At 36.8% G+C, this 24,336-nt stretch overlaps 1 protein-coding gene across 1 annotated transcript; it reads left to right on the forward strand.

Moving 5' to 3' along the window:
* The first annotated feature begins 18,588 nt into the window (after positions 1-18,588).
* LOC113527660 (urotensin-2 receptor) lies at positions 18,589-20,791 on the forward strand. The gene has a single exon (XM_026915677.3). The coding sequence runs from the start codon at positions 19,491-19,493 to the stop codon at positions 20,571-20,573; it is 1,083 nt and encodes a 360-aa protein (XP_026771478.1). The 5' UTR covers positions 18,589-19,490; the 3' UTR covers positions 20,574-20,791.
* The last annotated feature ends 3,545 nt before the right edge of the window (positions 20,792-24,336 follow it).

Consider the following 24,336-nt stretch of genomic DNA (forward strand, 5'->3'; position numbering starts at 1 on the left):
ACAATAACCCCAAAGGCTGTCCTCATCCTCTGATTACCAGAGCTGATGCACACTGCATGCCAGCGTGCCAGGTCATAATCTGCTCAGTTTAATGGACAGTAACAAAAGCTGAACTGTGTGACTTTGGTTTGTCTGGGCTACTGTCCAAACATATGCAGGTGTAATCAATTATTTGAAGAAGAGTCGGCCCATGTCACACCGCCCCATCATGGATTATTTTTCTATAACAGCATGTCCAGAGACATTTAATTCCTTTTAATACCACAGCAATTTGCCAGCAATTACAATTTAGCATTTTTACAAGGAAAAACACGTTTTACTTTTTAATCATTTTTAATGTTGTGGAACAATCACAAGACAAGTTAATTCCTGTTATCACTTGTTATTCAACAGCCTCACTTTTTTTCTGCCACTTGAAGTTCTTTTTTTTTTTTTTTTTAAATAAGAAAAACACAGCTTGTCATATTACCAAGAAATTGGTGCTACATCCACTGTCCTGAAGACTCGCTCACGTTGGAAAACTTATTGACTGATACTACACTCTGATATTCCTTCCACAAATGTTATATAAACATCTCCTTAATTAACATTTTACAATATCAACAATTATATAGTATATAGCCAAAGGTTTATGGACACCTGACTGTTAGACCACTATGTGCTTTTTGAACATTCCATTCCAGTTTAGTCCCTGGAGTGGAGTTCTTCCTCTCCAACCTTCACAAACCAGGTCTGCATAAAGCTCACTTTGTGCACAGGGACACTGTCATGATGGAACATGTTCAGGCCCCTTAGTTCCAGTGAAGGGAAATTGTAATGTTACAGTATACAAAGACATCTGGTACAATTGTTTGCTTCCAAATTTGTGGCAACAGTTTGGGGAAGAACCACATATGAGTGTGATGGTCATGTGTCCATATAACTTTGACCATACAGTGTATGTTTTTCTTTGTTAAGTAACATGTTTATTTATCTTTATTATTAGCATTATATTACGTCGCACTTCTGTCATACAAGTTCCTCTGAATGAATTGTTATTATAGAAGCAGTAACACATTAGATTAATATAAACATGTGATTTGAATTAAAATCAGTACTACTGTCAGGGTCAGTACACTCTATAAAATTAATGGAGAACTCAACTGGATTGTGGTATAATAAAAGCTGTTATAATCTAAGTGAAAACAGGAACTAACTTCTCTCACAGATGGACCCCACATTTCATGTGAGTAACAATAATTCATGTTTAAAACCTCTCAGCAGTTAAAAAAAAAAATAAATATTAATTGAACTGACTGCAGTAGTGCTAGCTGCAAACAGTCCTAGTAGAGAGCTGAGCTTGTTCTGCCTCACCCGCTGGCTGAGGGGGCATGGCCACTACTGCCAAATGTTTTCAGTCTTTTTTCCCTTCACATTAAAAAAAAGCTGCAGTCAGAAATTAGCCAGAAAAATGGAAATGGAAAATTAGACATTGCAAAGTTAAAATTACATCAGATGTTGTATCAAATAAAGAAAGAAAGCATTGAATGGTCACTAATTTGCCTTAAAAATGCAATATCAGTCACTGCTGGTTAAACACTCAGCTGTTCATCCTTTCTATAGGTCAGGGTTGTTTTTTTTTTCTTCTTTTTTTGAGACAATCAGAATCCTGAGCAATAGATCTTCAGAACCACCTTCAATCTTTGAAGCAGACAGAGAGCCACCCAATGAATTGAACTGACTTTTATGAGAGCTCTTAGAAATCCAATTTGAACTACCTACTGAAGTGTGGTAGGACTGAGAGACTATGATTTCCTAGCACATTTATTTTTTTTTTTATTTATTTATTATTGTTTTGCTTAGGTTATTTCAGTCCTAGTTGTAGTACATTGTTTTTTATTGTTGGTTTATCAGTCTAGCTTGCATGAGTTTACAGAAGTCATAACACATTTGACAAAACCCAGAAAAGAGGTAATCTGTAACATTAAATGAAATTACATAAAATAGTGTTAAAGGTAAATAAAATTAAATTACATATGCCCAAAACTAAGATTGTAAAATTTAAAATAAAGGATAAAACGAACCAAACTATGATAAAAGCATTAGATGAAATCTAAAAGGACAAAATTCTAACTAGGTCTAAACAAACTTGGGGTCAGTTGAGACAAGATTAACAGAACCTAGCGATAGAAACTTAAAATTTAATAATATAAATAATAATAATCTATATCTATAATATCTATAAGTCTAAGTAAAGGTTGAACCTTAGATAATGCAGATGACACAAAAAAGGGAAACTTGAACCACTTCATGCACATGGTTGTATAACTGTATTTTATTGTTCTTTTATGTCAGTCAAGCCAATTATTTTACTTTTAAGCCGTGTCTTGCTCCTGTGAATGCTGATACACACCGCCACCTCCTTATCGAACCAAGACAATCTGGATCTGAAGTTCAGAGCACTCTGTGCTTATTGAATGATTTATGTGTGATTGTGTTCTACAAAATGCCTTCTCTGAGTGTGAGGGCTCAGTGTGCCTCTATACTCTAAATATACCTTTAAATTAGCCTAGTAATGTATGCATTTAATAGCCTTTTTACATGATGTAAAGCACATTTTCTATTTCCAACTAAACAGGTTTGAGAGCCAAGTGTGCCATATAATTTCTGACCTACTCCATCACACCATGAAGAAATTGAATTAGTTCTGAAATGTGGCACTGATAATTCTCATACTAATTTGACAAAGGTATTAAACTGGGACCTGCTAGAAGTGGTGCACTGTGAGACCCGGGACATGTTAGACCATCTGGAAAGACCCACTGAGCCCAGAAATAAATGGAGCAGCCATTTGCTGTGTTTCTGAAAGAATCTGATGAGAGTGGTAAGAGGACTAGCTTTAAATGTCAATGAAAATATCTGTGTGTGTGTGTGTGTGTGTGTGTTTACACATTCATTATTACCCTCACTTCAATGAGGGTAAATAAATACATCCTATACAGGGGGTAGAGTAATATTCCACACACAGTAATGAACCTAAAAGAAAAATCATTGCCTCTGGAAAATTGTGCATCAAATGGCTAAATTATTCAGGCGTGGTGTAGTGCTGGGATGTGAAGGTCATCAAACATATTTTCTCCCTCAGTGCCTCTCTCCAATGTCTTCAGAAGTACTTTCCAGATTCCATCATGCCAAATCTTTATAAGCTCATTTTGTCTACAAGACTCTTAAAAGAGCTTCCACTACTCCATCCATTCAGACTGCTTCTTTCTCTACATTACTGTCTGCTAACTGTAAACCTCTTCACAAGGAGGGTCTGGGGTTTTGGTGCAGGACAATTATGAACGTTTATCTTAAATGTTTTTTTGCATTATTATGAATTAGGTGATAAGGTGAGGTGTTTTGATGCCTACTTTGAAATTAAGTGTCATTGTGACACTTAGGACAGTGACCAGTGTCGCTGAAACATGGCAGATAAGGACATGTGGCAGCATGGGTGATTTTACATTTATAAAAACAGGGGGGTGCAAGAAACAGCAAGAGGGAGATGATGTAGCGTGATTACACACCAGGAGGCATCCTATACTATAATTCACTCAACAATCTCAAACAACAAAACAGCAAAGTAAAAACTTTTAAAGCAGAGTTCTTCTTATCCTGGAAAAAGGTTTGTACGCCACAGCGGCTGACCTGAGTGGAGCCAGTTTTCCCAAACTTTTCTGTGAAGTCCTGACATATCCAGTGCACAAGTTTTAACTAGTCCAGATCAAGTCAGTGGAGTGACATCCTTGAAACGTTTGGGAAATTATGCACTCCCAAGTGAAAAACAAATATGCTAAGTATACTTGCAGCCAGACTAACTGTCAGTATACTTTAAGTGTGTTAATGATTAGTTAACTTGAAGTGTGCTATTTTGGAACAACTAATTTTGTGCTAAGTATCTTTTAGTTTTAATTAAATTGCAGTAAAGCATAACTTTAAGTGTATTTAGTGTACTTTTATGTGCTAAATTGGAACAACTTCAAGTATACTTAGTACACTTTAAGTATATGCCTGTGTAAGATAATTGCATGCTTGATTAGTGATATTAAAGAGTACTTTTTTGTATTACAAGTACATTACAAATTAATTAAGAGTGTCTTCAAAACACACAAGCAATATACCATAAATATATTATTTTTGAGTAAAAAATATGCTAATTTTTTCCCCCAATGCTGAATGCACTTCTTGTCAGGGTCATTACAATAAATAACATGTACCTTCAATAACAGACATCTGTATTTCAACCCAGTGGCATGACAACACCGACCCTCGCGGTCAAAAACAGACCGGCTCTCCGGGAATCCTCCCGCTGCTCCCGATTAGCCAACCCGGGCCTGTACCACCCGTCACTTACCCTGCTCCTCATCACTGACCGAGAATTGTTACTGTTGCCGTTGGAAGTAAAACTTTTTGTCGGGTTGTTCACCGAGTTTCCGCCTCTTCTTTTCCCTGAAATCTCCGTCGTACCCTTTTCCAACATCGCGGGCATCTCGAGGCACAGCACCGAACTTTAGCAACGTCTCTCTCTCTCTCTCTCACTCACACGACTAGCTAGCTAGCTAACAGGCTAAGCTAACTGGAGACTGAGATGATGGCTAATTCGCGGCCTCGCTGTCAAAAACAAGAAGTGTGAATAGCAACTTTAAAAATGCACATATCCCCTCAGACAAGAGCACAAACAGCTAAACATCAACTACCAAGTGTGTAAACTGCAACGCTGCCTTTATAAATGGCTAGCTCTATGAAGTTAGCAATACCAAGCCAACTAAATTCCCCGAACAATATTAAGTCTATCGGATTAGCTAGTAGGCTAACTGTTAGCACTCTGTAAGCTTCAGCCACAGCACTGATAGCGAGCTAAGCAAAATAGCATCGGCTAATGCTAATTTAATTGCTCATTTCCCCCAAAATTCATCTGTTCAACATTTCAAAAACACATTCGATAAAAGGTTACTTTCCTGTAGAACACATTTTCTTGTGTTCATATGGTGTGCTGTTGGTATAAAATTAGTCATGGATAGATGTTTATACATTGGACCTCTCTGTGACATTGTATAAATTTATTAAAATACTTTAATCACAATTACAAGAGTAGCCTTTTGTGCAGTGCACAGACTTTATTTATAAATGTTTTAAATGGGCTTTCAACGCATTTATCATATGTTTTATTACTTTCTGTAAGCAGTAATGAAGTGAATTGCAAGCATGAAGAAGTCCACTTAAAAATTACTCCAAAATTGAACTTAAAGTATGTTACAACTTCAGGTTATTTAATAATGTACTTTGAAAGTAAACTTACAATGGTCATTTTAAAAATAAGTTAAAAATAATACTAAAATATATTTACACAAAGTGCAAATAAATACACTTTAAAAAAAAATAAACAAAACTTTCAATTCAAGTACATTTTTGTAAAATATATTTTTAGAAAATATACTACATTACAATTATTTTAAAGTGTGTTAAAAGTTGTATGGTAAAAATAGGTAAAAGCATGGTGGTAATACACTTTTTATATATTTAAAGTTAGTACAATTTTTTGTTAGTATATTTGAATGTACTATTGAAACAGGAAATATATTACAAATACAATAAAGTATACTTTTTTTCACTAGGGCTGCCCGGCCAAAAAAAAAGTCGCTGTTTAGATTTTAATAGGCAAATACATAAGAGTCTATGAATGGATCATTATTAGAGTGATTATAATGTTTCTAGCATGTTATATGTTTGGCAACAGTTCTTTTAATCTTAAGAGATGAAGTGTGTAGCTTTTTAGTTCTTTAATAACCATGTAGAAAGACATATCATGGCCATATTCCAGGATGACACTGCCAAGATTCATCAGGGTTAAAATTGTGAAAGAATGGTTCAACTGATGCACCGCTTGATGGAAATAAATGTTGTGATGTTATTTCCATCAAGAGGTGCATCAATTTTTGGTCAAGATCTTGTACTGACAATGAAAGAGGTGAGCACTCTGTAAAGTCTTCTCCAGCACATCCCAAAGACTTTCACTGAGGTTGAGGTCAGGACTCAGAGGTGCCAATTCATGTGTGAAAATGATTCTTTATGCTCTCTGAACCATTCTTTCACAATATAACATGCTAGAAACATTATAATCATTCTAATAATGATCTATTCATAGACTCTTATGTATTTGCCTATTAAAATCTAAACAGCGACTTTTTTTTTTGGCCGGGCAGTGTATGTACTCTATGTAAAAACGGAGAACAATGAGATATTAAATATCTCATTGTTCTCCATAGCTTGTATTTCAGTTTATGTGTATTGTGCAACAATCAGTTATATTGTTACATGGAGAACATGAAAAATACAGAAATACATAAAGTGGTGCAATACAGTGAAATGGAGAAATACAGTTAAATGGAGAAAAAACTGCCTATAAATGGAGCTTAGGGCATCCTCAGTCTCCTGGGCTGGGCTCAGGCTGAGACAATGTGGCTTTTGTGTGGTATGCACAAACAAATTAAGATATAGTGCCAAATATAACTATAACAGCCACACAGCAAATTAAATATTTATTTAAAACTGATGGACTTAAATTTAAGCAGGAACTGAATTGATGGCATACGGTTTCTGGTGGAGCATCTGGACAGTTGACCAGGTGATGCATTTGCAATGTTAAACTGTTAGGTTTCAGTGAATCTGTCCCCACTGTAGCCTCAGGTTCCTGGCTGAGAGGACTGGCACCTGCTGGCACCCATCCACCTCAAGGTTTGATGTGTTGTGCATTCTGAAATGCTTTTCTGTTCACCATTGTTGTAAAGAGTGTTTTTCTTTTTTTTTTTATTGCTATAGAGTTTCTGTCAGCTCAAACCAGTCTGGTCATTCTTCTGTGACCTGAATTTGTGTCTTTTAATACTTGTAATTAGAAGGTTGCCACAAACCTTGCAGGCAGCCAGGAGGATTGAAACTGTTGAAACTCGGTGATGGTTGTATTAAAATTAAAGTAAGCAGGCATCAGGAATGGAGTCTGAAAACCCTGGTGGACACGCACATAAACCTAAAGCCATTACAACACAAATTCCACAAGCAACTCGAAAACCAATACAGTATGCAAATACTTTAACTACAAAAGAAATTTGCTTGTTTATAGAAAAATCTTCCAAATTCAAACTCAAAAGCAGTGAACAGAACTTCTTTAGCCTTACAGTCAAAAAGTTTGGAACTGTTCTGCTTGCATCGAGGTCTCACATAACAGATCCACTTCCATTTGTAATCTTCTTGAAATATAAATTCCAAATATATCCATTCAAACAATACAGTTTGGCTTTCTACATGTTATTAACTTTATATAAATCATTTTAAACAGCATTATGATTAAGCTGGCCTGTAATTATAGAAGAAAGTGTTCGCACAGTAATGATAATCATTACACCAACACAGGGAACAGTTGACTGCTCTGTCAGATTCACACAGTGGAATCTGGGTCATTATTCAACAGGAAAAGTTCAGCTACATTCAACTTTACGCAAATGGGTGCAGCAGCCATGTTTCATATAGCCAAACAGGCAATGGCTTCACAAAGGGGAAGACTTAATTCACCATAACGAAAGGCATGTAAATGTCATATAAAAGGGCATCAGTGGTGGCGACAAAGTGTGCAAGCTACTGCCACTAGATTGTTTGCTCACTGATTGCTCATACAATATAAAATATAATGTTATTAGCAGGTTCATTTAGCTAGTTTGGGAGAGCTTGTTAGCTCCCACTAAACAGTATGTATGTACATACATACATACATACATATGCATTTTTAGCAACTGTGTATGTGTGTGTATGTATGTACATACTGCTGTTGTATGAGCAGGGTGTTTGAGCAGGGTGTTGTATAAAAAGGGTAATAAGCAGTTCCTCCATGTTGAGTTTTCTAGAAAGACATGACCTCAGCCCCATGCTGTTGTTTTCTGTTGGCCCACTTCCCTTCCAAGATTGGTAGTTTTGTGGGGTTAAATTTCATCTAGGTGAACTTGAGACAAACAAAGTAATTAACTGCTACCACAAACAAATCCCTTTTGTGTATACAGCATCCTCTTCCATTCAAGTAAATGTGCTTTTTTTACAGAGTGGATTTTTTCTTTGCTTCCTGTGTGACCGTGACTTGACAGCTTAATAAATCTATCAACTGCCACTTTCAGAAGGGGATACACCCATGGGGGCCTACCAAATTTCAGTGGGGGCCAGTGCCAATGAGGTCTATTTTAAGATGTACTCACTTGGTTTGGCAATCTAGCAGTACATTCTGGAGTACAATTAGTTAGATTGGATAAAGTGGCAAGGAAAATTAGAAGAACAAAGAACACAGGAAATGGACTGCACACAGTAATATCAACAGCTCTGAACACCTATTGTGCTTTTGTAAGACTAGCTAGACATTAATGAGTACCGAGTTAATTCAACATTATTAGTGTTTATTTTATTTCAAGTAGATTTTAATTATAATTCATTAAGAGTTTCCTTCCTTCAAACAAAATCAGTGGCTAAAGTTTTCTTTTAAAAATGCAGATATTATGATAAGACAACAATTTGTATGCATTTTAGTCATCTGGATACTAGAGTATATGATAACGCATCTGAGATCCACCCTGCAGCACCAAGAGAATGTATTTTAAGTCCAGTTAGTGTAAATTTATAATAGGGCTTCAGCTGAAATAAAGAACAGTATGAACACTACTGCCACAGTGTTATGATAATTAATGTGCAATATAAACATATGCAGCATTTGTTTCTCAAATAAATAAATAAATAAATAAACAGGAAACAATTAACCATTTACATAGTTGTATTACTGTAGATATACCTTGCATTATTACTGAATTATCAACATTTGGTACTCATCAGCAGGTTAAATAACAAAGATTCATTCTCATTGGTTAAGTGATAAGTAATTAAGTGGTTAAGGCTTTGAGCTACTGATCAGAAGGTCATGAGCTTATATCTCAGCACTGCCAAGCTGTAATTGTTGGCTTTTGTGCAAGACCCTCATCTGCTTAGCTGTATCCTGTCTCAACTGTAAGTTGCTTTGACCAAAAATCATCAACCAAATTGGCAAATGTTCTTAAAATAAAAGATTAAATGTGATTATTAGTTACTATATGTTTCTGTGAGAAGTTCTTTATTTGTGAGTACTTGGGAAGATAATGTGATGTAACAAGATAAGATCAGATATCTACAGAGGCATATTACAGATAAGCTCAGTTTTTTTTTACCTTAAGAACATTTGTATAATTTGGTTGATGCAACTTACAACTCAAAGCATCTTACAACTGAGACAGGATACAACTAAGCAGATGAGGGTCTTGCACAAGGACCAACCATTACAGCTTGGCAGTGCTGAGATATAAGCTCATGACCTTCTGATCAGTAGCTCAAAGCTTTAACCATTGAGCCACCACTCCCAATTTTCTTGCCCTCTTTCTGGCCAGAATTGTACTTCTCTCCACCAAAAGCCACTGGCTAAAGCCCAGCAGAATTGTAGAGATGGGTTGGCTCCTGCAATCAGGATCAGAGACTAATCTATGCTACAGATCCAATGATCTATGATCAAAAGGCCTCCTAAATGAGCACAATCAGTAGAGGTTTTCACTTTCTCGACAAGGACACCAGACAACAAAGGGACTTGCACACCAAATACTGGCTACAGTGGAAGGGAAAGCATGACATTGTTCATGCCCTCATGGTCTGTGACCAGCTAAAAGTGGATCAGGTCATAAATCAGACTTTCACAATGTAGAGGTCAGAGAGAGAATTTATATTATTGGCCCTTTTGTTCCCACTTTATCTAATCCATCTTCTCTCAGAATGACTGTCAGAGCTAACCCAGAGTCACACGGGCAAAAACCTGTTGAACCATATTGTGTATACCAATATAGTAGATTACAAATAAAATAGGTGTATTTTGTTTGTACTCTCCAAACTACTCCAAAAGATAATGGCAGATGTAATTGCATCCACTGACTGCTTTCCATAATGCCAGTGTTACCCTTTGTCTGGTAATAATTTTAACAGAGCCATTAAACAAAAAATTAACACAATGTTCAGAACAAAGAATTTTATGTGTTTATGAAAAGCCAAAAAAGACTGAATGCTGTGTTCTAAGTATCAGAATAAGAAAGTTCATTTTCGATGAAAAATGTTTTCATTTGACAGTGGCTAATTTTCTGAAACTGCTTCTGCTTGCCTTTTAGATCTGCATGGAGAAAAAAAAAGTTCAATCCACAAAAGTCCGTTTCTTTTGGAACACCTGATGATAGAGAGATCAAAGACTGTCTTGTGAAGGTGAAGGTGAATGTGTTTTGCCTGGAGAGAAAGAGAGCAGGAAATAAGTGTACTTAAACGAAGAATTATTGTCTTCTATATCTCTGAAAGGCTCAGGGTGTACATCCAATCAGCAAGTATACATGCCTAAAAACAATATGAACAGTTTGTAATCATCATAAGCGCAACGATGTTAATATTTATGGATCATTTTGAAAAATAAAACTAAGCGTGTATGGTTTGAGAGTCGTTATTTTGATGAAAGGTGACATTTTTCTCCAGCTATCTAACAGAGGCCTGTGGGTATTTTTGACACAAAAACTTTGGTATTTGAAGCTATCCATGATTCCCTCTATCTTGACTAGAGCCCCATAGCATGATGCTGCCACCACCATGTTTCACTGTGGCTCTGGTGTTCTTTGGGTAATAAGCTGTCTTGTTTTTATACCAAGTGAAGGGTTTTCCCAGGCTACCACACACATACAATGTGCACCTACGTTAAATAAAAAATAAAACAAATAAATAAAAAAGTGTAGCTGATGAGTGTAAACACAATTTAGGTGTACCTCATAAACTGGTCATTGAAAATGTCCATGCCTAACAACTGGAGTTATGTGCAAACGGTTGGCACAAGACAATTTATGGGTTAATATAGTTACATGAAATTGGTGGTCTTTTTTTTAAATTTTATCAGTTTAGCACAGCACCTCTGGCCTTTTATGGCAGTGAAATATACATCTCGTTTGGCTACAAAACATTGAGTTCAGAGAGTAGCTCCAAAAACAACAACAACAACAACAACAACAACAACATCATTCAGCTGCAGTTGATTCAGGAAGTGACAGCATGCTGTTCCAGCTGGGTACAAATTGCACTACTCATTGCTTTTGCTTATCTACTGTAAATGATAGAGATGCATCAACACTGATGCTGTACTGTGCACAGTAATGTGCTCTACTCGTGCCTAATTTATACAAAATCTGCTTTTGAATTATTTTGCTTTGGAAAATTTGTATATTTCATTTTTAGCCACAGGCCAGCTTGTGCATACTTTTTAGATGTAGCGTAAAATCATTGACAGAGATGTCAGTTGCAACTGACTGTGTACAAAAATGATTTCGATGTGGTTGAAGTAAGATCTGACAAGCCACAAGCACAGTGCAATGGACACAGAGCCTTAACTGCCTCCATGGCAATAAAGTACATGCCCTTAAGCTGAAAAGGGGTAATTGACTGTGCATGAGTGCATGTTCTCTATGCACAATAGACTAGACTGATGGTAGTACACGTCCCCTTGTAAAGTGTATGTGCGTGTGTGTGTGTGTGTGTGTGTGTGTGAGCGTGTGTGTTTCACAAAACTATGAACTATGTGCAATGGAGTTGATGATAACATCTGACAATCTCCAATACTAAAATGGTGGGAGTGAGGTATAATTACAACAGGTGAGAGGAAGGCAGCTTTACAATCACAGTATTGTGTAGTGACTGTAATTCACACCTACATGCTCGCTTAGTACTGCATGTTAATCATTTTACTAATATGAAAGAGACCAAAGACAGAAGGACGAGCAGTACACTGTGGTCTCTCTCCAAAGAAGCCAGAGCACTGAAACTTTGGATGATTTTTTTTTAAGTGAATTACCTGCATACAGATTTTCAACAGCATGTCCACAAACAGTTGCAGCATGGGATATATATTCTGTACTTTATACTTATACTACTGATCTAATGACTAAGCCAGTGTGCATCAATGTCCACCATTTGAAAAAGTAAAAACGCACAAGAATGGATTAGTTCAACTGAAGATGGATCAGTTTCAACCTTGTAGATGTAGAAAAAAATTTCTAAATAAACATACAAAAAAAAAAACCTACAGCATGACAGGGAATGGTGTAAGCTGCCAGTTATCAAAATCTCTGTCTACTAAGAACTGCATGTAAGTGTTTCATTTTTATAAATAGCTATTGTATTATTTCAGTGTATTGTTCCTCTATTAGTCATCCATAGCCTCACAATCACAATTAAGACACTATTCTTGTATTCGCTTTCAAAAGCATTTAAAATCACATATTATCACAGATGTACTAAATTTTGCTCTGATAAATGACATTCATGCAAATCAGACATGGCTGAAATCATAGCTTGTCCTCAAAGACAAAGAAAATACAAAGCAGCTACTTTACACTATTTCTGATGCTATGAGCCATTATATATTGAAACTGAAAGGGTAGAGTTTAATGGAAGGTTTTGAGATCTCGCCTATGCACTTATAAGGTTACTTTTAAGGCTACATTTTTGTTGCTCATTTGAATGATCGCCTGACAATGATTCACTCGTACTGTTAGAGTGGTACTTTGGGAGAAAACAGAAATGAACACACTCTGCTAAAAGCGAAAATATACAGTATAACCTACATGCAAATTTAATGTAGAGTGCTTATTTAAGACATTTTGGCTGAAAATTAGTGTGACTGTCCAACTCTAGAGCCAGGGCAGAGGTTAAAGTGATAGGATTACAAAAAAAAACAAAAAAATCAAAAAAGTGATGACATCTGTACCATTGAAAAGAAAAAATCTCTATATTTAAATGTACAGGGAAACGATCAACGTCAGTGTTTATTAATGTTACCTTTTCTAAGTTTTACCATCATTTTCTACATCATGTGTGCTAGTATTTCCTTAAAATAAAATAAAAATAAGCATCTCAAATGGAAGGAAATAAAACCCTATGGCAGTAATCAGATCTAAATCACTGCCATATAAAACAAGTCAATGAGATTACAGAAAATATATACATTCATTAAAAATATATGATTTCATATAAAGAGAAAAAAAACTACATCGACAAAAAAAATAATAAAAAAAGGCTTTTTCAGTCTCCTAAAAGTCATATGAGAGTAACTTAAAATGTCTAATTGGTATGAGCATTTTTAAAGTATTTTACATTTGATTTTGCTGATGAGGAACAAAAATAGAAAAAAGTCTAAAATTCCCAAGCTAGATTCTATATCCATTATTTCTGTATTTGAATAAGAAGGATAAATATGTTGGTATGTGTGTAATTTCCTACAGATGGCCAACCCACTTGCCAATAAAAATCACAGTGATGTGTAACTCTTCTGTCTTCGTGTTGAGGGAATGACCTTCCTAGAATAATATCCCGTTAATCTAGAACAGATAAAATACTGTTAGATAAGATACGTCAAAGTCTTAAAAGTACAACCGGATTCATTTCTATGCAAACCATATTAAATAAACATGGATTTGTTTACGATGACCTTGTTTGCATGTTGACCTGTTCCTGTTTGAATTATGTTGCTGATTTTTGGAGTAGCATTAAAAAACAATCACTCAGTGGCTTCTGTGTGTTACAGCATGGCTTAAATTGCACAGTGTTTATTTTAATGCTACTTCGCTGGGAACAAGACCTCAGTCTCAGTTGGAGTTCTAAATATAAATATCTATTATAGAAAAAAGAGTAATGTGCCCTAAAGGGAAACTGAGTTCGACAGCAGAATTGATTTTCATTTAAAACCAGGCACCATGAAAATATAATAAATAAATAAAAGAAAAACAGGGCAACCATATAATAGCACTGTGAGCCATAATTGCATAATAAACAGGCATATGTCTGTAACCTTTATGTCAAGGTCTTTTGAGAATGAATATCTTCTGATTGATGTTTTTGTGTTTCTCCCTAGGCGGGCAACTTGACAGGCAAAAACATCCACATAGGAATTAATAAATAATATTAATCAGACAGATTTCTTATGCTTTCTGCAATAATGTGCATGGTGAAAGAACAGTGTGGCTATTCTTCTGTCTTTTTAAAGACTGTTAAATGACAGAAAGGGTCATTACCCTGGAAACCGCTGGAGAAATAAATTTTAGTTTTTCATCCCACAGATGTTCACTGAGATACTCAGTAACATTAAACGACTCAAACCCAGGTCACATTAAGGATTCTCAGTATGCAGTACATTTTCACACCGACCAACACCTCCTTAAGGCTGTTAAATTAGCTTTGGCCTGTGTAATTGTTTTCGATCTGAGTTTATCATCATTTCAACTCGAACAATTACGCTACGGCACTCAGCTCCATGTGATTCAAGTGGTTAAATGCTTCAGTCTCTGAGGAATCTTCTCATCCATTACATTAAAATATTCTTTGTTCTCTTGCTGCAGTTTTCTTTGCCTGCTACATTAATGGAATATCAACACAAACATGCAATCTATGCAGAAAAAGTGAAAAATATGCTTTAATACAGCAACTATCATCTCTGAAATTCAAATTCTATACTATATAAAGTCTACATGATGAGTTAGAAATGATTGCAGCCATCTAACACAACCACAAAAGAATATAATATGAACAAATATTAATATTAACTGTTAACATATAGCAAATTATATCTTTTTTTATATTTAAATATATATATATATATATATATATATATATATATATATATATATATATATATATATATATATAGGTGATTATATTATTATGTTAGAAACTCATTGTGTGCATTGAGCACGAGGTCTTGGACATTCATTAAGATCTTAAATAGACCATTGAGTGGAATAAAATAATTCTCCTAACAAAGTAATAATCCAGAACCTGATTCCTATATTTTCCATATAATTCAGCCAATGTAGCTGTATTATTAACAAACAAACAAACAAATCAGAAAAAATATGACCTTAACAATAAGCATGAGATACCAGGGGATTGTGAGGGTGATAAAAACAGATGGGATTTGCAGTCTTCTCTATAAAGATTTTTCACAAGTAGGTATATAAGTAGGGAAACAGTGCCATATAGTTAAACATTATAAATCTGGTGTACAAGAGGAGAGGTACCTGATACATTTATACAAGTTATTTACAGATCCAGATGGATATATATCACTAAACTGATTCCTAATGCAGCCCAAGACAAGTAAAATCTTTGAACACTCATGCTGTGGAGGTGCTGAAGGTAAAAACTCTTACAGATAACACACTGTTAACAACATCCAATTTACACCAAGTGACTATACACACCTCACCTGCCATTGTAAATGTTATTTATTCAGTTCTTAATTAGCAAGTTTGCATTCCATCAGTTTCCTTTTATATTTTCTGGACAGTTTCTACTGTCTTGTGTGGAGAAAACTCCACATTCTAAAAAAAGTTATAATGTATAAACCAATAACCCATACAAAGCAACAGCGAGGGCCGTAGCCAGGATAAAAATTTTAGTGAGGTCCTCATAAATTTCTCATAGTTAATATATGAAAATGCCAGTTGTGTACTATATCAGTTGCTAACTTTTAATCTCCGTTATGTTATCCTTTTTTCCCATAAACTACTGATACTCTAGATAGACTATTTAATTTTATTGAATTTAATATTTTAAAAAGCAGCCTAAATTACTACCAAAATATTGGAACATTGGAACTTAATTATTAAATTATTGTTGATGCATGTTACTTGATACAATGCTATGAATTTAATAGTTAATAATTAACTTTATCATGCTGGTAGTGTTTTATTAATGATTAATGTTACAGAATATAATGCAACAGAATAGAATAGAATACACTGCAATACAATAAGGACTGAACTAACATAAAGTGTTTATTTATAGCCAACTAAAGAGCTAACAGCACAGCAACTAGCAAGCTGATTTAGCTTGTAATGTTATGAGTACTCCATGAATGAAAAAAAATCGAGTTTGCATTTTACAAACCTCTAACTGTCTTTATAAACACTCATATTTATAATAAAAATATTCATGTGTTCTGCCATATACTCACACATTTATATCATAGCTATGCCAGCCTATAATACAGTCACCAACAAAAGTACTGGAACAGCAAGGCCAATTCTTTTGTTTTTCTATACACTGAAGACATTTGGGTTTGAGATCAAAAGATGAATATGAGACAATAGATCAGAACTTCAGCTTTCATTTCCTGATATTTACATCTAGATGTGGTGCCAGACCACCCAATTTTAGGTGAGCAAAAGTATTGAAAGATGATCTTAAAGTAACTTAAAGTAAATAACACTTAATATTTGGTTGCATATCGCTTGCAATAACTGCATCAAGCCAGCGATCCACTGACATCACCACGCTGTTGCATTCATTTTTGTGATGCTTTTCCAGGCGTGTACCGCAGCTTCTTTCAATTGTTGTTTGTTTTTGAGTGTTTCTCCCTTCAGTCTCCTCTTCAGGAAATGAAATGTATGCTCCAGGTCTGGTGATTGACTTGGCCAGTCAAAAACCTTCCACTTTTTTCCCCCTGATGAAATCCTTTGCTGTGTTGGCAGTGTGTTTTGGATCATTGTCTTGCTGCATTATGAAGTTCCTCCCAATTAGAATGGATGCAGACAGATTTGACAGATTAAATTGGCAGACAGAATGTTTCTGAATTCTGAATTCATTCTGCTGCTATCATCTTGAGTTACATAATCAATAAAGATTAATAAGCCCATTCCACAAACAGACATGCAAGCCCAAGCCATGACACTGCCTCCACCGTGCTTGACCGATGAGCTCATATGTTTTGGATCGTAAGCAGATCATTTCTTTCTCCACACTTTCGCCTTTCCATCCCTTTAATCTTGGTTCCAGAACTTTTGTGGCTCATCTCTGTATTTTTTGAGAATTCAAATCTGGCCTTCTGAGTCTTACTGCTGATGAGTGGTTTTCGTCTTTTGGTATGGCCTCTATATTTCTGCTCTAGAAGTCTTCTTAGAATGGTGGATTGTGATATCTTCACCCTGCCCTGTGGAGGTTGTTGTTGACGTCACTAACTGTTGCTTTTGGGTTTTTCTTCATGACACTCACAATGTTTCTGTCATCAAGTGTTGTTGTTTTCCTTGTCCAACCTGTTTGTTGTCTAGTTGTTAGCACACCAGTGGTTTCTTTCTTTTCCAGGATATTCCAAATAGTTATATTGGCTAGTTATTTAACACATGTAAATATCAGGAAATGAAAGCTGAAATTCTGATCTATCATTTCATATTCATCTTTTGATCTCACACTCAAATGTCTTCAATGTATAGCAAAAACAAAAGAATTGGCCTTGCTGTTCCAATACTTTCGGAGGGGACTGTGCGCGTGTTGCACCTCTAAAAATGAAGTAAATGTCTGGTGTCTAGTGTCTCATGAGAGATAAACATAAAAGCTGAAAAGTCTGTGGGCAAATCTCTGAGATCAGTTGAGAACTCAGAGATCATCACTATTGATTTGGCCTGGGAATGAAAGTTTTCTGCATAGAATACTACACTCTGCCATCAGATTATAAGTATGTCACTGTTTTCATATTGAATCTGGACAAGGGGCTACATGAGAGGTGAAAATAAATAAATAAATAAATAAACCAACACCTTTTGAAATTGCCAAGATCTGGAGTCCTCATAGCTAATTTAGGCCATGGGTACAACTGAAGAAAACATTAAGGATTCTAGATTTAAGTGTTGTACAGCATGGAGGATTCAGTCTGTACTCAATGGTAATCACAAATTTTAATCAAAATTACATTTTGATTAAAAATTTTTTTTTTAAATCTTTAAAATGTTTGTTTCCTTGTGGTCTAAATATGAGGTTGAACACATAACACCTTACTCATCCAAAATCAAACAGCTTTCAGCACAGAAGACACAGATTGTTGTAGATCTGCCCAAGACAGATATTAGATATAATTAAAAAAAAAAATACATGCAAAAGCACCCACTGTAAAAATATGGTGCTTGCTCATTGATCCTTTTGGGGCTGTTTTGTGGCTGGTGGGCGAGGCTCTTGTTCAGATGGTATCAGGAGCAGGACACTGTAGCCTAAAACCAGACTGTCTGTGCCAGGAGATTAAGACTTGTACAAAGAAGAACATAAATCTCTATAGAAGAGATAACTCACTGAAGCCAGTTATTCACTTTTTCTGATCAGTTTAAAAAAAAAAAAAAACTACTGATTTGCAGGGGGGAAAAATAAAGAAAAACGTTTGAAATGAATATTGTACTAAAATAAACCTATAGTGACTCTATATGTTTAAGTTCAAGAGATCACTCATTATATGTGCTAATTATTTTTGCTTATTTTTATAGCTTATTGTGGTACTGACTTTAAATGCTGTGAAAACCTCATCATTATGGAGCACACGACCCCCAAACAAAAGCTTTAACTGGTTTTGCTTCTGACAGCTAACTTTGCTCTGGTCCAGGATTAATATTTCAGGCTCAGGCTTCTAATATTTCTGCAATAGGTGCAGTGCTGCATACTTTCCTCCTCTTGGTATTTTAAAACAAATTGATATTGATTTCAGTCTTTTGCCCCAGAAAACACACACACACACACACGCACAGAGAGATTACACCGCTCACCGATTAACAGCATCAGCAATCATAAAGTTTCTGAGATATCTGCTGTTCAGTCAATACCATTATTTGATCACAGGATAGTGCTTACACAAAAAAGTGTCTCTTCTGGCAGGCGCGCGCTTGTGTTGTAATATTATTACAGTTTCTGTTAAAATGCAAATAAATGCGCAAAACTTTTACGCATAAAAGGCTACATGATAAGACATATTGTGAGTTAGATGCCTAAGCATTTCTGTGTAATGACTTCAAATGTTAAAGCAATGAAATGTGAAGAAATGTGAACTATTCTGGCGCAGTGCGCTCTGAAGCAAGGAAACAAAGACATGCAAACTTCCCGGACAAACAGATAAATAATAAATAAATAAATAAATAGATAGATAGATAAATAAATAAATAAACACAGTTTGATCTTATCCATATGCACACATGGTAGACTATTGTCAGATTTATGGACTGATAGAGAATATCTGGTTAAGGCACTGATGCAGAGGCTTCGTGCGTAAAGGACGCGCCGTAGCCACACCAGCTGTTCTGTACATAAAGCAGACGTTATGCCTGATGTTCAAAGCTGCATCCTGGACGCACATCACTGCTCATTTATGCGCACCTAATCCTCGACACACGGATCAGGGCTGATGGTTTCGATGAAATTAAGGCGTAAAGTAGAGTGTCAACTTCAAGTAATTTTAAACGCCAGGACTGAGACGTGGTGGTGACGTCAGGAGGTGCGAGGCGCCGGCGGGTGCGCGCATTTCTCAATCGCAGTCTCTGTCGCGCACCTGCCGAACTCACCTCCGCGCCCCGGCGCCTTCACGGACAGGCGCGATGAATCTCAGCAGGTCTCGCTCTTTCGCAGGCGCACCCCGGAACAGCAACTCGGGCTCCACCGACGAGCTGGTCATCACCTCCACTTTTGGCACGCTGCTCTCGCTTGTTTACGTGGTTGGCGTTTCGGGAAACGTGTACACTCTGGTCGTGATGTGCCACTCGATTCGCTTCGCCACCTCCATGTACATCTCGATAATTAACTTGGCGCTCGCGGACTTGCTGTACCTCTCCACGATCCCGTTCGTGGTGTGCACGTACTTCCTCAAGGACTGGTACTTCGGGGACGTGGGCTGTCGCATACTGCTCAGTCTGGATCTCCTCACCATGCACGCAAGCATCTTCACCTTAACCGTCATGTGCATGGAGCGCTACTTGGCCGTGACGAAGCCTCTGGACAACGTGAAGCGCTCCAAAAGCTATCGCAAAGCCATGGCTTGGGGGGTGTGGATACTCTCTCTGCTCTTAACCATGCCTATGATCATCATGGTGAACCAGACGAGCAGAAAGGCCGCGGACGGAAGCGTCAAACGCATGTGCGCTCCTACTTGGGCACCTCAGGCGTATAAGATCTACCTGACTGTTCTGTTTTGCACCAGTATCATGGCGCCTGGCCTGATCATTGGCTACCTGTACACCAAATTAGCCAGGACATACCTTGAATCACAGAGGAGCTCGGCTCTAAACAAGGGCAACAAGCGGTCACCTAAGCAAAAAGTGCTCATAATGATATTTACGATCGTGCTCGTGTTCTGGGCCTGCTTCCTGCCCTTCTGGATATGGCAGCTTTTGCCCCTCTACCACGAACCCCTGGCCCTGGCTCCTCACATCCGCACGTGTATTAACTACCTGGTGGCGTGCCTGACCTACAGCAACAGCTGCATCAACCCGTTCCTGTACACGCTGCTCACCAAGAACTACCGGGAGTATCTGCAAAACCGCCACAAGAGCTTCTACCGCTACACGTCGTCCTTCAAGAAGCGGCCGCCGAGCTTGTACTCGTGGGGAAAGTCCGCGTCGTCGAGCAATCAGTTCGAGTTTAACTCGGAGACGCTGGTCATGTCACAGCTGAAGGTGCAGTGAAGGGGTGAGGAAGAGGAAGATGACCAGGAGACATGTGAGGAAAACCATGGCCATGTCCAGGTAAATATTTTAGTGTGATCATTCATGTGAAACACCTCCCCTCATCTTTCACACTCACTCAGCAGCATGCACAAGAATGAGCTAAATCTTCACACAAACTCTGTAATAAATCTCTAACAAATGCACAGAAAAGTATCAAAATACTTAATAATAATGTATTATTGCTTATGTATATCAAATATATTATGTATTATTTATTATATATTATTTTTAGAATATACTACTATTTTATTTCCTTCTTCTCTCCCATTTTCTTGTGAATACAAGTATTTATTTATGCCCAAGTTAAATACAAAGGCAACAGATCCAGTACTTTTAATACAAATAGTTAAATGTTCCTCACAGAATGCTCACACTTTTTCATACACATACAGCACCGGAGCTCTTTGAAATCTCTGGAGCCACTGCGTCAGCTTCCTGAAGCATCTACAGGGTGTCCCAAAAGTCTCCTTGCATAGAAGAAATTAACACTTTTTAGCAAAATGTAACTTTATTTACAATACATCTACATGATTACCATTTCTCTGTAAACACACACACACACACACACACATGCACACACACACAGAGTCGTCTCTCTCTACTTTGGCTCCCAGTTTGGCAGCAGTGTCGTGTGTGATGTGCTTGCCATGTTTCCTGTTCAAGTCCACCGCAACCTTGGGACAGCTTCCCGATCCAGCCATGAGAACGATTTCAGTACGTTCTTCTTTTGTCAAAGGTATTCTTAAAGGCTATCTGAAAAACTATACGTACTATAAATGAAGTATGAAAAATTTTGGAAGACATTTTGCTAAAAAGTGTTAATTTCCCCTATGTATGGAGACTTTTGGGACACCCTGTAGTTCATCTGTTCAGCTTTTCCTTTTCATTCTGAGAGGTTGCCATGCATGTAGATCATGTCATCTCTGTCACTGTGATCAGTGTGTCATTAAAAACATGATTTCACACCCCATTTCCTGGAAATGAACAAGGAATTCAGGTTTTAACTCCCAGTGCGACAGATGAGATCTCATTAGCAGAAACCCAGAGTGACACAAATGTCACCCTTTTCCCGGAACTGGTGAAACTTGTGAATGTGGAATAATTAAGGTGTCGGAGTCCATACCAATTTCCTCACTCTAGGCTAACCTGAATTAATTAGATACGAGGCAAACTCGCCATCCTTTAACAAAGCATTTCTGAGAATTTCCCAGGTGGAGTGTATGCCTTTGGTAACATCTGTAACTGTCACATTTACAACACAGATTTTGCTTAAGCATGCATTAAAGCACTACTACACATTCATTCATGTATTCCATGCAATCCAACATGAATGGATCAACATCTACTGATCTCAGATCTCTCTTTACATATGCATACAGCAGAAAAACAGTACCTATAAGCTGGTGCTTTAATTCTCTGCAGTTGTCGTTCGTGTAAATGTTCACTACACACATCTGCTCAACACATGTAAACATGTAGGACGGACATGTCCTCAACTACCAACATGTATTCTTCAATTCATAATACAGTCAGCATACTATAAATCTGATCAGAATAATATCAAATATTTTGAGAGCTCAATTAAAGAGTTATTAAAATGACATCAATAAAACACTGAACCACATCTGGACATGATCTAATAGCTCTGGAGCACTTCAGTCCTGAAGCACAGTTCTCTCAGCAGTATAGAGAAAATAAATCTGCTCTTCATTCTACTGTGTTCTTTTCTCTCTGGCGATAACAAGAAAGGGGGGAAAAAAAGAAGCAGTCTCCGGGTCTCCTGAGATGGCAAAAGAACAAAAGCTCACAGCTAAAACCTGACGTTTTAAAATCCCAAAAACCAGTCCAGGGTCAGAGTAGTGATTTGGATTTAAAGCAGTCGTTGGGACCTGGCTAGTCACTAGAAGACAGTTATTTATTAATGCCAGGTCAGATAGAAAGTGGAACATTTGAGTCAGATGTACATACTGAAAGTCTCATTTTACCTAATAGCTCTGTTGGGAAAACCCTTATTAACTAAAGTCACGTTTAATAAATTACCCGAGCTGCAAAGGAGAGTGTTGGGGGGAAAAAACATATTAATTTATTATTTATTTATTTGTTTATTAAATTTATTTCACCTTTACAGTAAGAGCCTCTTGGATATTCCTGGAATTAAATCTCTGACTTTATTATTATGTTAGGCAGCGAGCACTTTTATAAAACAGCTCCTCCATGATTTCAGTGTAAATGTGCCACTGGGAAGCTTGGGTTACTAACCTCTTCAATGCAGCCATACAACTACCAGGACAGTCAGTAAGTCTGATTACTGTGTAAGCAGTACTGACTTTGCTTCCAATATAGTATTACATAGCTCTCAAAACATGCAGCTCCCAAAGTCTTTCTGAATAAGAAAAATGACATAAATGGTTGGGTTCTGACATTACTGATACTATGCTCTGACTCTCCACTGTGGAGCTATCAATAAAACATTGAACCACATCTGGACAGATGTATGCAATCCAAGTATGTAAACTTAAACCCATACTCCATCAAACAATCTGCCAGATCCCAGAGGCAGGAGAAACTGTGATTCTGTCTATTGACGTTAATCATGAATAACAATAGGTCTGAAAAAGAGCTAAAACTTTTACAACCCCACAGGAGACAACACACCCCTGTGGTGTGGAAATGCTTTATATCTAACACAGGTGAAAAAAAAAAACCATACAGTGCATAACTTGTCTGTAACATCAGCAGTATGACTTCTTTCATATGGTGCACCCTAGGCCCACCTTGTGATGTGAAGTGTATATTCATCAACTATCATCTTTTGATCAGTTCGCTCATTTTTAAGACTTTCAGCATTTTTTTTTTTTTGCCTGCCTATGTGCAGAATTTTGTGTCAGTGTTTCAATTTAATCCCACTCACTTTAAGAATATGTGTATTCTCATTCAACCATGACATTAAGGTGAAACTTCAGCTCTTCAAAGATGAATGGCTTCACAACGGAAATAAATGACCATGTTTTGACATTTATCCTCAAGTAAAGAACATGGCTGCCCCAACCCCGCCCCAACCCCGCCCTCAACACGCACATCATTTACACTGATATGAAGAATATCTTGACGAGATTCACAAACCACCGTTGCAAACCTTTCACTTCAATGATTAATTAAGCAACCTGCACATACATATTAATTCCACACTATGTACTGAATTTATGGATAGTTCATTAAGTAATATTACAGACTCTTCTTATTAACCTGTTGCTGATGTAATGCCAGTGGGAAAAGAACATCCTAGAGATCAGTCCACATTCAGACTGTGAATCCATCAAATAAAAATAATAATAATAAAAGCCACACAAAAATTACCTCCTTGCTTTAAGAATTGCTACAATGGAAATGGAATAGTACATTTGTGGTTTTATGATTCTGAGGTTTCGATGCATAGTGAATAATAAAGTAGAACCATAACCAATAATGACGTCTCAATAAAACCACTATGATACTTGACACAAAAGCAAATTACACAACGTGGTACAACACAATCATGCATAGTCAATAGCCTCATTGATTCCACAGTTACGTCATGACAGTGCCATGTTATAATGACAAACTGCAGACTGCATTTCAATTTTCAAAATCTCAGTCAATTATATTTAACAGATGTTAAATACTGGTTATCAATTTCCTCTCCAAGTTTACCAAGTAAGTGATTACTTCATAGCATACCAGA

The sequence above is a fragment of the Pangasianodon hypophthalmus genome, chromosome 12 (assembly GCF_027358585.1).
Source record: "Pangasianodon hypophthalmus isolate fPanHyp1 chromosome 12, fPanHyp1.pri, whole genome shotgun sequence".
Taxonomy (NCBI): domain Eukaryota; kingdom Metazoa; phylum Chordata; class Actinopteri; order Siluriformes; family Pangasiidae; genus Pangasianodon; species Pangasianodon hypophthalmus.

Excerpts from the sequence above, each read along its gene's own strand:
- LOC113527660 (XM_026915677.3), top strand. The coding sequence starts at position 19,491 with ATGAATCTCAGCAGGTCTCGCTCTTTCGCAGGCGCACCCCGGAACAGC.